This window comes from Apostichopus japonicus, chromosome 17 (genome assembly GCF_037975245.1).
Source record: "Apostichopus japonicus isolate 1M-3 chromosome 17, ASM3797524v1, whole genome shotgun sequence".
Taxonomy (NCBI): Eukaryota; Metazoa; Echinodermata; class Holothuroidea; order Aspidochirotida; family Stichopodidae; genus Apostichopus; species Apostichopus japonicus.
Window position 1 is genome coordinate 5,000,606 of NC_092577.1, and position 14,417 is coordinate 5,015,022.

Below are 14,417 nucleotides of genomic sequence, written 5' to 3' on the forward strand. Positions count from 1 at the left end.
ATCACACACAGTATGTACATACAGCGTAAAGGACTAGACTGTAAGAATTAGCTATAGAACATACATGATTACCATAGATTGTCAACAGCACATACATCGTAAGCAGTCATCGCTGAAGAAGAAAGGAAACCACGAAAAAGTGAAGAGAAGGGGATAAAATATACAGATCGCTCTGATCAGGTTCAATTCTCTTTGCTTCGAATTGTGGTTACGAATAACTAGTAAACGATGCCTCTCTTTGGCAGTTCTTCCCCCTACGACCCTGATGTCGGTAAGTTACACTCGGGCTTTTTGACACTGTACAAATCACAATAGGCTTACTTAGCCTAGGCCTACTTAGCAAGTCATACTTACACTACAAACAAAGTAGGTTAGCCTACTATAACAAATAACTAGGATCAGTGACCTTTAGACAATACATTGTAATTATACAAAAGCCTACGAAAACCATTCGCCTAGCCACAAGCAACTAAGACTAAGTAAGAGTAAGACTAGTTGGATCACTTCCAAAGTCCTGTTGGCCTATTTTACACCCATCATTTACTAATTAATACTAGTTCTGTCTATTTACCCAATTGTAAGGTGAATAAGTATATTGCATTTGCTTATTCACCTGATCTCAGTCTGTGAGTTGAGACTAATCAAGCCGTAGGGGAAAGTAATTTGTGTCTGTACATCCCAACTAAACAGTAAGCAAGTGTTAAGATACATGATGCATTAGTAGTGTTGTGTATCAATGTATAAAAGATCAAAGATCATACCCAAAGAAATTGAAATATGACACATGTTTACTTTTGTAAGCTCTTAGAGGGGGTACTGCGAGTCATCTCCAGTGTATTGGATTATGGATTCCTCCCAAAGAAATGGAGACCCCCCTGTGCAAAAATATGTGGTCCAAGTTAACTCAGTTTCTTTTTTTAGTACCTGCTGTTCTTCAGCTCTACTTAAGGATATTATATAAGAGCATTTGCCTCATGTCTTCATGAAGACTCAATCCTTGTTCGGTACACGTTATCAGGGATGTCACATTTACAACCACTCTATGCAACTACTGTAGTGTGTACCATTTGAGAAAGTTTGTGCAGTGTAAAAAGCTTCAGTGTTTCATGTAGCAAAAAATGACAAATTTGACATTTCTCAAATTTCTTTGTCCAGCCAAAGAACTTTTTGGCATTTTGATAATGGCCTACAAGTTGAAGAGAAATAGTACCGGGTAGGGGTTAAACTTGTTGAATTGCCCAAAGATAATTGATTTTAATCTCTTGTGTTGTTCAGTCCAACGAGGGGCCTACAGGTCCAAAAAAACATTGGACCTTTTTACCATGTTTCACTCCTTAGTGATCATCTAAGAGCCCACACACTTCCTACCCATATGTAAACAGTCAACTGTCACAAAATTACAGCAAATTCGTATTTGGCATTTTTTCACCCGATTTGGCTGCTAATTTTGGCCAGTAGCTGGCAAACCTAGTGATGCCTATATTGTAGAACCATGTACATTATAGTGACAAGTTGTGTATGGGCTAGACTTACTGTACACTAAGCACTTCTGTATGAACAATATGTACACATCACATGCTTTTCTTGTGCAGGGTTTCTAGTAATTTTTCAAAATTGAAAACTTGTACGGTAAAACCAGTTATTCACTGCTATTCATTACTGATCAGCTAACATTATTTCAGGTTTCAAATTCAGCCGTAATTTTAATCCAACCCACTTAAGCACATGTGGTTTCCATATTTTTATCTGCTAGGGCAGAAAGGAGGACTTAGTTATTGCAGTCTGTGCAAAGGACTAAGTTGAAGAGTTCACCCTCCCCTTTGTAGGAAATTTATTTTGAATGATATCTACACTGGTACTAAATATGAAGTTAAAAAGCAATGTGCCTAATATACAATCAGTATCCTTGAGGGACTGTTACTATGAACTAGGGTGCATCGGTATTTCATTCGTACCCATACTGACGGTATTGAAATCTGTCATATAGATGAACGTACCGAAAATACCAGGTATATGTCCGAAACAAACCTTGAATAACCAATAAATATAATACCTGATTAAAATACCAACCAAGATAATACACACGAACTCGAGGAAATTCCCACTGCTACTGTTTATCATGTATACCATTACCACTCCCCCTAATCCCCAACTGTAAACATTTCTTGCTGTACATTCTTAGACCTTGCACCTGTTGCTTGTACTGTATAGGACAAAAGATCAACGAAAGGGTAAACTGACATGTTTCTTGCGTTCTCACCTTCAAAAATTGTTTAAGCCTTATCGGTCAATCTTGAGCAAGGATGGATTACATAAATTTCACACGATAATTTGTAACAGTCTATATACGGATTGGGGAGGGGGGTGAGGGGGAGGTACAGAATACAGCACAGCACCTGTTGGAGGTTTTGTAACACAGGCTTCGGTATGCGAGGAAAAGGGAATGGATGACATGTGTGTACATTAATAACAATACATGTATGCAAGTTTTGTCTAGCAAGGAAACTGCAGTTTCCGTAAGCAATGCAATGCAGTCTAACTTAGAGAAACCTGCACTGATAAAACGTGCTTGAGGTATGTCTAAGAACATGCGAGTAAAATACAATCATTTCTACTGTCAGAGAGATTGGCAATTTTTCATGTAAGTTTTAAAACAATCCAAACTAAACTAATTGATGGGATAATCTGGTCGCTATCTCACTACTTTCACAATGTCACAGAGCTTTTGCAATTCTAATATCACTTGCTTTACATTTGAGAATACCATTTCAAGGAAAGGAATCCCCAAAGTTCTTTTTTTACAGACTGCTGCTTGACAAATTAAAGTCATTCACCAGTCACGTTGTATAATAATACCCACAATTTGCTACGGCTCATTGCTTTAAAACTTCAGCATAGTTCTACCGCACCTGTTCTTATACCAATTCTGCACATTATGAATCATATCTGTTATTACAGTATAACAATTCTATGCATTAATATCCAAATGCTTACCTGGTAATACCCATACCGACTATATGCTACAATACTGTTTGTGGTTGGACTAGGCCACATAGTGGAGTGTAATGAACTGTACGTTTGCGTTGAAATGAAAGACACGTAATCAACACTGATTTTTTGTACTTTGTTTTCTTTTTAGTCAAATCTATAAATAAGTACAGTAGCTGCAAGAGAAAAAAAATATCTATGGGAAAATCGTCGTCATAAACGGCAAATACATTTGCAGGCTTGGCTAGTGTCCATAGGTTCATGTTAGTGTTTGATACTGTAATGTTAACACTGGAAGTAGCGGATACCTTCCACGAAAATTCCCAGTATACCCGGTAACACCAGGTATTCCTCAGCAGGTATATCGGTATCTGTTTTTGAATGATACTGATGCACCCTACTACAGTATGAACAATTTCTCTCTCTGTACTCAACTTGGAGTAGCCAAATGGTCAAAACTCAGTCGCAAATGTTTTTCCACATAAAGTATAATTTATTTTCATTCTTGAAAACATGAATATCAAATCACTTATTTTTGCCTAAATTGCAATTGGCTGAGGTTAACTGCCCATGAACCTGGATAGGCCACACATGTTGGTTTGCATCTTATGTGTTAGGTGCCCAGTGTTCTTTATTACTGTATTTCGGCTAGCTAACTTCATGGCCGAAAAGTCTGTCGTGCTAGCAACATAAAAATTTGCTGACTACCTTTGCCTCACGGAAATGTAAATAACTAGATATCACTTCATGAGCACTGTATTGTACACAAAGCATTAATAAAATTGAACATATACCCTCTGACACCACTCCTGGCAAGAACCCAAGGAACTATTTACATTGTTATCAAAATTTTGTAACCATTGCATATTCCGACCTTCAAACAAAACAAAGCAGTTAACCCACAAGGTAAGAATTACCTTTTCACATCGGTGACGTTGAGAAACGTTTTATTAATGCTCAATGTACTGCGGCCTGGATCACAATCATGCACAGTGCTTCTTGTGAGAATGAAAGTACAAAAAATACAATACATAGAAAACCTGTACACGTAATCACTCCAAAATTGCATATCGTTTTAAGAGCAGAACATCATGGATGCAGTTTTGATTGCTTATTTTAACCATCAAAATGAATTGTAAAAAGATTGTGTTTCGATAATCAAGTTCGTGTACATCACAATTTGTTGCTGGTTTGGTTACAAAGTATATAGTTCAAATGCGAGAGAGACACTTGCCATTTTGGCTAGGCTTAGTTGTCAGTATAGCTGGCTAATGGTAGGATAGTTTGTTTATGTATAGGAGGACATTTTGATGAAAATATATTTGTTTTGGTTCAGATGGTAAACACAAGGGGTAGTTAAAATTCTTAGTGAGGATATGCTAATGATCTTTTCTACATATAAGCAGTTTTATTCATCATGTTATGATGTAAATTTTTAACATTTCTGAGAAGATGTTTGCAACTCTGTTTAATTACGTGTTTTTATAAGACTTAAAGCCTAAGTGTCATGCTATGTAACTTTTGTACATACAGAAGTTGGTCGACAGAGTAACGGATCATACAACAGTCTAAGAAAGAGGAGGGATAAGCGAGTATCTTTCCAAATAAGTTGACAGCGCAGTTTCATGCATATATCAATTTGGTTGGTTAAATGGATTGTCCACATAAAAATTAAGATGTGAAATGGTATATTCTGGGGCATATTTATTCTACAAATTAGTTTGACCTAGGTTGTCCTACAGAACAAAGTAAACAAGGCATGATGAGATCGTTTTGCTTCATCTATCTTATTTTTCAGGTAATATGCCCTGCCACGTTCCCAAATTTAGCAAAATATGTCATTTCTTCACCTTTTCAAGTTTTTGTCGTCATAGTTTATGTTTAAGTCACATGAGAGTTTGTAAAAGTTAACATGACCCAGTTGAAGGTGAAGCACAAAGTAATTATTTCCATTCAGTTATCTTTTTCCCTTTGTCATTGCTCCTCCCACCCCCCCCCCCCCCTCCTCTGAACTTATCAGCCATGTATTGTCAACCATTGCTACGGAGATTAAATTAAACCTTCATGCAATTATCAATCACAATGCTTACTTTTCTGTTTTTTCAGAGAAAATCACCAGTGAGGCCAATACCTCAGAAGATTGGGGTAAAATAATGGACTTTTGTGACAAAATAAACAATACACCAAACTCGTAAGTATGACAATGGTTCAAACGGTATAAACATGTGACTCACAGACAAAAGAAAGGCAAGAATGTTTTCTTGATTGTCTGCCTCATTTAATGAAAACATTTCATATGTTGAACTGAACAATTTAACTTAAAATAGACCTTGCATAGTGCCATCTTATACAGGTTGTTCATAGTGATTGGTTGTGTTGAATGTGGTTGTCTTTCTAGGTTATGGTTGTGATAAAAGTGACCAGATTGAGAAGGTTCCAGTTATTCAAAAGTTGTGGATAGAAAAGATTAAATGAGGAATAATTTATCCAGTACCAAAATGCAATGCAAAATGGGCAGTTTGTTATACAATTGCAAAGATGTTTATAAGGTTTGAAACACAGGGAACATAGTATGTTGTAAGAGACAAAATTGGACTCACAATGGACCCACAATTGGACTCAAAATGGCTACACAAAATTTCCTTGATTAAATGTGTGTAGTGATCACTATACTACCATGATCATATGTCAACATAGATAGTGGTATGTATACAGATACATCCCAAATAATGTAAAGGTTTGATCATATTTTTGCCACATTAACTTCTGAGGACCTAGAATCTGTTAAGCAAGACTTTTTCCCTTTCTTTTTGACCCTGTAGACAGTTTTTATAATATTCTGTAAGACTTAAACATTATACATATGCTCAATAAATTGAAGACATTCAGGGCTGAATGACCTTGACACAAAAATGATCTGAACATATTTTAGTGTACAGTTCTACAGTTTCAATGATGGTATAAATTTCATTGTGACGAAGTAAATTCATCAACTTCCACGATCTTTCTATCTTTTTCTTACAGGCAAAAGGATGCATTTAAATCCATTATGAAGAGATTAAAGACTCAATCTCCACTTGTTGGTGTTCAAACTGTAACTGTAAGTTTTGAATGCTCTTTAAAAGCCTCTCTTTATATATGCAATCTCAAAGGTCTAAATAAACTGTTTTTTTGTATAAATACTTTGTTGTTTAGTAAATAATGAAGCAATCATGACAGTGCACTTTCTGGCTGGAATTTTTTTTTTCGCCCAGTCCCTGTAGTTTTTGAGGGAATGAAAAATTCAGAAAATTACATCGCTTTTGTTTATCCTTTTAAAGCATTAATCAGACACATGCTGAAGAAAGTGCATCAACCCTCCCTTTCATAACTGTACATTTAATAGGCTTGTATAATGGACTGTGTGTTTTATACAATCACTACTGTACGTAGTGTCCAATGGCATAACAGTATATACAAAATGTCTGTGGCTTTCACTCAAATAAAGTTTCTGTGGTGGAGCTAGCCTTTTGAAAGACAGATTTAACAATGACCCCGGAGTCATTGTAGTTCTTCCCTGTTTTAGTTCTTCCCTGTTCTGAGTCATCCTACAGTATCAGTGTTCACCTGTGTTGTCTATGTACAATATATATGTACATTAATTGTGGGTATTTTCAGTATGATCATGTGTTACTGTTATCATGTGTCCCCTATATAATATTCTGAGCTGACCGTTTGTCGATAAACACGGGACAACTTTTGTGATTGTCCTCAGTTTTAATTCCCCTTGTTCTCCGTGAGTGACCGTTATGTTGGCAGAAAAGTACGTCCTTACATGATTGTGTGTGTACATTAAAAATGCACAATAGTACCAAGTAGAATACACAATGTAGAGTTACAGTAGGGATATGTATGTTGGTGTTCACAACGTAACTTGCACAATGAGGCTTTGATAATGTTTTGAATTTATTTACAGTTCTGTCTTCTGCCTTTTGTGGCTGTATAAATACACACGATGTTGTCTTGAATTGTGAACTCTTTTCTTTCTTGTTATCCATCCTCCAGTTTAGCCTCCATTAGGTTTCCATCCTCCAGTTTAGCCTCCATTAGGTTTCCATCCTCCAGTTTAGCCTCCATTAGGTTTCCATCCTCCAGTTTAGCCTCCATTAGGTTTCCATCCTCCAGTTTAGCCTCCATTAGGTTTCCATCCTCCAGTTTAGCCTCCATTAGGTTTCCATCCTCCAGTTTAGCCTCCATTAGGTTTCTGTCATAAAGTTGGAAGGAGAAGTTCTTAGTATCCATATTTGCTTATTTCTTATTTATTTATTGTTTTATCTTTATTTTTCAGCTTCTAAATGCTTGTGTAAGTAACTGTGGAAAACCATTCCAACAAGAAGTCAGTTCGTCAGACTTTTGCACTGAAGCTAGGAATATTATATCAAAGGTTAGTCAATCACTGCAGCTAAAACAGTTCTTGGTGAAACATTATAAACCAAGGGGTGTGCTAAATGTCACTGCAAATCTGCTATTTCTCAAAACTGATTTTTTTTTGGGGGGGGGCAGGGAGGGGTGTGGGAGGAGGGGTGGGGTTAGGCAGGAGGAGGCAGTTGTAAAATGGTTGGTCAGACAGAATACTCATTGGGTTTGCTATCCATAAATATTTTTTATATCAAGACAGCCCCATACAGTAGATCTATGATAAATGAATTTGACTTGATCCTGAACATTTCTTCGACCAGATAATTTTTTGATAGATGGGGTATTAGTGGCAAAAATCAAAATGGAAGATATTGAATAAATTGTCCATACATAATTTTTAAACCGTCATTTGAAATGAAAGTTGACCACTGAAGATAACAATCTGTATGTCTTAGGATTTTTAATAACAAAAAGCGTAAAAGTATCGTATCAAACTCAACTCAAAATCTGGCTTTGTATGAGTTCAGGGGTGAGTTTAATCATTATCAGTAGAGAAATATAAACCAGAGAATTCATGCGTGGTAAAGAACACATTGTTGCCTCCCTCCCACCAGTCAAAACATTAATGTTGTTATGAAGCCCTATAAATGATCTTGAAACATTTGCATGCATCTAGATACAGTATGTTTTATATGGTTATCTTATCTGTTGTCAGCACTGCATGAATTTTCTCCAAAAAAAAAAAATGTGTCTCATCCAATTACTCATGTTTTCTCTTTCATTTCAATTGTTACTCAGGGCCATGTCAAAGTAGCGGAAAAATTAAAACAACATTTGCAAGAATGGGCAGAGGAATTCAAGAACGAACCGTCATTAAGGTACGTCTATGGTTTTTCTTATGCCAGTAAGCTGGTGTTGGTATTCGATATGTTTGTTTATTGTGCTGGATAATTATGACTCCTGGAGAAGTTAAAGCACAGGTGGGCAATTTTCAGCCAGCTGGCTGCATGTGGCCCACAAGAATGTTGCAAGCCCTATTAATGGGGCTCGATAAAATTTATATCAGGACGATACTTTTATCCAACCATAAATCGCATATTACATTGAATGTCACTGAATGACCAGAAGCAAAAACCAAACAATAAAAATAAAACAATAAATATGTAAATTTGGGTGATTTTGCATCAAGGGACCACCTGTGTTAGAATTCCATAACAGACGGACAATATGCATGGTAGAATTTTTATTTTCTATTTGGTGTAATATATTTTTCATTTTTTTATTGTGTAAATAAGAACATGGTAAAGTGATGAGGCCCCCTGGAGGGGTACACATTTTCACCATGGCACCTCCCCTCTCTTCCCAAGATTATTTCTTACCCACATTTAATTATTATAACGAGCTTATTAAACTATTTTCAAGATAAATGGGCAGTGATCATTGTGCCCTGGTTCTTAGGATAGAAAAGTACTACGAAATACAAGAGATTGGTTTAAGCATAAGGAGAAATAAATTTAGTACAAGTTTCTTGGGTATAAACCTTGAGATTTCATGACCTCAATTAATCTTTCTTGTTGGAATAACAGTTCTTGCTCATGAAGTAAAAGGGTCTCTCATAGGTTAAGTTACACAAAGTTTCTGCCAGAACTATATTTGGTGAGACGATTACGGGCGATGTTCCTTTCAGAACCATCAGGTAACCCACATTTACATAACTAAGGTCAGCGGGCTGTGGACAAAAAAAATTCTGTTCCGCCTGTGATGATGATGCACTCTTGTGAGTGCTAGTGTGGTTGGTAGATTTACAATTTACTCAATAATTTTATAATTAAATATACCGGTGCTGTGGCAGAGTGGATAAAGGCGGTGGCATTTAAAGCAATGGGGCTTAGCAATCGGGAGGTTCCGGGTCCGATACCCGGCCGGTTCATAGTAAGGTGGGTTTTCCAAGAGCAATCTACGGTTTTCCCATCTGAAATGCTTTTCTAAATTGAAAAGATTCCAAATTTGAGTAAAAATGTTGAATTGGAATTGAAAGTTGTAATCCATAAGCCCTTGCGGGTTTTCTCCCACATTTGTGGTCGCTTAAGCATCGTAAAAATAACTGCTTTTTATTATTCTTATATTAATTATATCATTTTTGCTTTTTATTCTCTTTTAGTCTTATAGTTCAATTTTACAGCAGTCTCAAGTCAGAAGGACAATCATTCCCAGCCTCAGAGCCAAAGGTAATATTCAAGCAGAAGTTATTATACAGGAACTTGGAAGGGGGGACATGAGTGTGGGGGAGGGGAGGGCAGAGGTTAAAGTGTGTAACATTTTCAATTATTATGTTCTTATTGCGTGTACATTATTAAGTTTTGTTTGTAAAACCAAACTGCAAAGGTAAACTCGTAGAGACACATTTTATGTCATTTATGGGAAACATTAAAGAGTGGCTGGTGTCATGACCCTTCTAGTTTATATGGGGTCAACCAAGGGCATTTAGTCGTGTTTGAGGAAGGGCCTGCTTGGATTGTAACTTCACATCTTCTGTGACACTAAATGTACCATAAATGTCGATCGCATTCAAGTTTAGTTGTATGTGGAGGGTCTTTATTTAAAAAAAGAATCAGCTGTCTTCATTTTAGAGGAAGAAACGACCGTCTGTTATTTGATCATGTTTCTTGTGGAGATATATTCTGTTGAACAATTCACTTGTTGGTGTGGAGGTGGTTGATGTAGTGGGTTTGCTTCTTTGTAGACATATGGGAGGGAAGGATCAGGAATTGTCTGTCAGTGAAGAATGTGATAAGTTTGACAGTTAAGTGAGTGAAACAAGTAACAAAAAGCAGAAGACGAGAACGAAAGAGACGTTTTGACGGGAATCTACTTTTGAATGAAATGGCGATTAATGGGAGTCTGGATTTGGTTACAATTCATTCAAGTAATTGATTTTTTATTTCATTTTCAGTCTAAGGCTCCAACTACCACACCACCCACTAGCAGCGATCCTAACATAGGCTCAATCGACCAAGAATCCCAGGATCTCGCCAAAGGTGAGCCGGTTACTTTTAGTTGGATGAACGTCTTAAACTTGTTCAGATCAGAGCAAATTTTGTACCCTATGTATATTTTATTGGCCATTTATGTGAAGTTACTTTTCATCATATTTCCTTCATTCAGCCATTGAATTATCCCTGCAAGAAGAGAAACAGAAAACAACCAGTCTATACCCGACTGTGGATCCGTCCCCGCTGTACGCCAGCGTGGGATCCCACTCCGCCAAGAAAGAACCCAGGAAGGTCAAAGCCCTCTACGACTTTGAAGCCGCGGAGGACAACGAACTGACCTTCAAAGCGGGAGAGTTACTCAGCGTCTTAGACGACAGGTAGGGTCGACTATGGTTTCTGCTTAGTCTTGTCATGTTTTTTGACATCTGGGCAGTAAACAAAATGATTATGAATATATATTTTTGCAATTGCCTTCATTGTTAAGTTACTGAGTTTTGAGTTTTAAAGGGAAAATTTTTGACATGGAAATTTTGTTTAGTGGAAGACCGGGTAGGGCTTTACAATAATTTTATTTGTTTTCTGTATGTGTCTGGGTCTTCAACGAATTGGTTTCAAGTTACAGCAAAACCTGGGCGTTTTGGTAGTGGCGAATTTAAGTTTGTGGTTTTCAAAAGCCAAGTTAGAGGGTGGGTGGGGGAGAGAGTTTCGACAACCTTGAATTATCGCAGTCAGATGCACACATAATATTTGGTAATATGTACCACAGAGTAGCATTAAGGAAATATGGATAATAATAATAATATAATAATAATAGTGATTTATAATGCGCCCATATCCACCAGGAAGGGTGCTCTAGGGCGGGGATAGGTTAAACTAGTATACCTATTTCAAAAGATGTAAATTAATATCTCATGAAAAACATCCTCATATTGTTTCTAAGTTCATATGTGGTGTTTATCAGTATACTTTTATTCTATAATACTATCTGCTTATATTAACTACTCCTTAACTATTTTGATATGCCCTCTTCCTTTTGTAGCGATGTTAACTGGTGGAAAGGAGAGAACTTCCGAGGCGTAGGTCTGTTCCCTTCAAACTTTGTTACGGCAGATTTGACCGCAGAGACGGAGCCCGGTGAGTCCTTCTCTTCTGTAGCCCTACCAGCGGCAAAAAGTTGAGGTTGCTTTTGTGGTTGTTACTCTGGTCACTGGGTCTTGCATGTCGGTTGCACAAACGTACAAATTTGGTTTTCCCGAAGAAATGGGTCAATTTAACAAAGAATTACCAATATGTACAGGGTAGGAGAGATATTGCAATGCTACTCTCGCACTTGTACTAGCAGTACAAACAGTTCCTGACTATTATTTCATAGAAACATGATGTTCATACTACTCGAACTGTCAGTACGAGTGCTTTGAAGTAGGACATGCATATACAGTACAGCTGGATGTGTACTATATATAGCATTGATCATTACAGAAAATAATATCGTTTCATGAGTATTTGATGAGATCATTTGCTTCTACATGTTTTGAAATCATTGCATCCTGTGTGTCATTTCTTTCATTTCCAAACATCAAGTCCTCTAAGTATTAGCCTATACATATCTATATATTCACCTACACATGGTTTAAGATAGGCACGTTGTTCACAGTCTCTTGCTCTGATCTCATTCTCCATTAGAATTGAAAGCGAGGGAGAAGAAGGTAACATTTGACGAGGAGGTTGAGGTGAAGGTGATAGAACCACCGGCAGTGGTAGAGGTCAGCGAAGAAATCCTGGACCAGTGTCTTGCCAAACTTCAAAATGCTGACCCCACAGAGGAGAGGCCTGACCCCCCTGACTTACTGGTATCTGAAGGTAAGACACACTCTGTCATGCTCCCCTCCCCCCCCGTCCTCCCATTCCCCTCACCAAGCTAACTCCCACCTCTTTCTCCAGTGGGTACATTTCCTTTATTATGTAACCAAACAGTTCAGTCCCATTATGAATACAAGTAACTCTTTGTGGTCCCTTACCTTGCTTAGATCCTTCCTCACAAGTGTTTCATGTGAGTAATACCTGCTGGTTGTGTGTACAAGTGAAAACTCTATAAATAGCCTACGAGTGTCATGGCAGTATTGATGTCATGTCTATTACAAAAATCTCCAAAAAAATTGTTTTGATATAGACTGTAGTAGTCTTGTTCTTAATTCTCAATGTCCGTAATAGTCTTGTTATTTTGCAGAGTTACTGAGGTAACGACGAAAATATATATATATTTTTGGAGTGAAGATCTGACCATATATATTTTAAGAGTAACACTGCATTGTTGTTTTGCAAAACTTAGCACTATGAATCTATACAATTTTATGTCAGAAAGTGTAAATTGTTGGAATTCCGGTGGAAAAAGTTCTTCAAAAAAGTTTCATAAAATGCTCCCATACGAACATACCCGATGCTTGAATATTATCGTACGTTTATATTCTGACATCACTAGACTCATGTAACCGGATGGCACCCCTCATCGATCAAGAGTTGGAAGGGATCGACAGAGACCTAGCGGACTACAGCGCCCTCAACAATAAACTCTTAGACGCCTTCTCAATGTACCATGGCTTAATGAAGGAGGCTCCTGTATACGGTTACTCACTGCAGACCGGGCACATGATGCAGCCACCCATGTACACTCAGCCAGGGATGCCAGCTGGTCCACCCATGGTAAGGGATTAGTAGTAGGTCCACCCATGGTAAGGGATTAGTAGTAGGTCCACCCATGGTAACGGATTAGTAGAAGGTGACAAGGCATTGTACATTGTACAATGTCATGTACATTAGAAAGGTACCACAGGTTTGATATTAAGAGGATTGGCACAGCCCATGCACCCTAAGTAGAGGGTGTTAACAATTGCACCCATGGGGTTGCTGGCAGGGAATGGTAACATATGACAGGCCATTATGGTTGTTATTTCATTTAACAAGTAGTCCTTTCCCTTCATGGTCACATCGATATTGTTTATGATGAATGTATACAATAGGAAATAATTTAGTGTTCAAACTTAGTGCAGCAGTTTTGAAGTCCTTGAGTTTTTGTCTCTTATAAATGGTTCCTGTGTCCAAAAAAACAACACAAAAACTCTGCTATACATCTTTAGGCTTGTATAGCAATTTGACCATTTTGTATAGCATTCGTGTCTGTGGTACGGGGTAAATGATTCCCTTTTCCTCATTTTTCTCTTTTCTTTTGGATATAGTATGCTGTTCCCCAGCAACAGTTTCTTCCACCCGGTGGGCAAGCAGCTGGTGCCATGCCAGGTGTTCCCTACGCTGCCGGAGGGGCCATGCCACCAGGAATGACTCAAATACCGCCCTCACAGGGCCACGGTAGCATCGATCCTGCTTCATTGTATTCATCCAGGTAGGTAGATTTAAAGTGCAAGTGGCTGCTGGATGGGAAACAGTGTAATGTGCAAATTGTATCATTGAGCCTAGCCTACCATACTTTAAAAATATGAGGAAACCTAGCCTAGCCTTTAATTTACATATAATCATTATGACCAAAGTTTTTTAATTGTATCATTGAGCCTAGCCTACCATACTTTTATATATTAGGAAACCTAGCCTAGCCTTTTATTTACATATAAGAATTATGACCAAAGTTTTTTTTTTTTCTTTTACTGTCATGAACTGTGTTGTTGGGGCTAACTAACGCTGGGATTAATTGTGTTCATTTTTAACAGAAAAGTTAACATGTTTGAGCCTTTTGCAAAACATCGCTTCAAGTAAACTTGTGCTGTGGATTTGTTGAAGCACTGGAGTATATGATATGCAATCTGGTACTCATGTAGGTGTAACAAAACAAAAACATACAAACAATAACACGTACATTGTCAAAATTCTTTTGACTTCTTCATGCTTATGTGAAATGAAATTAGACCATCAAATTTAAAAAAAAAAAAAATTTAGTATCAAATCCCATAGAACATTGACCAAACCCAACACAAAATGCAAGCTGCTTTCAATTTGTGGTGTAAGTGCATTGCCAAGTGGCCTGTCTTT

At 37.5% G+C, this 14,417-nt stretch overlaps 2 protein-coding genes across 3 annotated transcripts in view; one reads left to right on the forward strand and one right to left on the reverse strand.

Annotated features, from left to right (window-relative positions):
- The first annotated feature begins 48 nt into the window (after positions 1-48).
- LOC139954645 (signal transducing adapter molecule 2-like) overlaps positions 49-14,417 on the forward strand; it is an 18,203-nt gene continuing 3,834 nt past the window's right edge. Inside the window, exons 1-12 of the mRNA XM_071954534.1 lie at positions 49-271; positions 5,095-5,179; positions 6,013-6,088; positions 7,316-7,411; positions 8,185-8,264; positions 9,548-9,614; positions 10,340-10,424; positions 10,552-10,756; positions 11,419-11,513; positions 12,063-12,239; positions 12,859-13,079; positions 13,613-13,776. Coding sequence (XP_071810635.1) covers positions 229-271; positions 5,095-5,179; positions 6,013-6,088; positions 7,316-7,411; positions 8,185-8,264; positions 9,548-9,614; positions 10,340-10,424; positions 10,552-10,756; positions 11,419-11,513; positions 12,063-12,239; positions 12,859-13,079; positions 13,613-13,776 — 1,394 coding nt within the window. The 5' untranslated portion in view covers positions 49-228. The remainder of the gene's footprint in view (positions 272-5,094; positions 5,180-6,012; positions 6,089-7,315; positions 7,412-8,184; positions 8,265-9,547; positions 9,615-10,339; positions 10,425-10,551; positions 10,757-11,418; positions 11,514-12,062; positions 12,240-12,858; positions 13,080-13,612; positions 13,777-14,417) is intronic.
- The window catches only part of LOC139954648 (uncharacterized), a 13,783-nt gene continuing 5,460 nt past the window's right edge, over positions 6,095-14,417 (reverse strand). For both annotated transcript variants that reach the window (XR_011788150.1, XM_071954540.1), the window contains exon 2: positions 6,095-7,231. Coding sequence is in view for 1 of the 2 variants with exons in the window: in XM_071954540.1 (XP_071810641.1) it covers positions 7,018-7,231 (214 nt within the window). In the remaining variant the exon portion in view is untranslated. The remainder of the gene's footprint in view (positions 7,232-14,417) is intronic.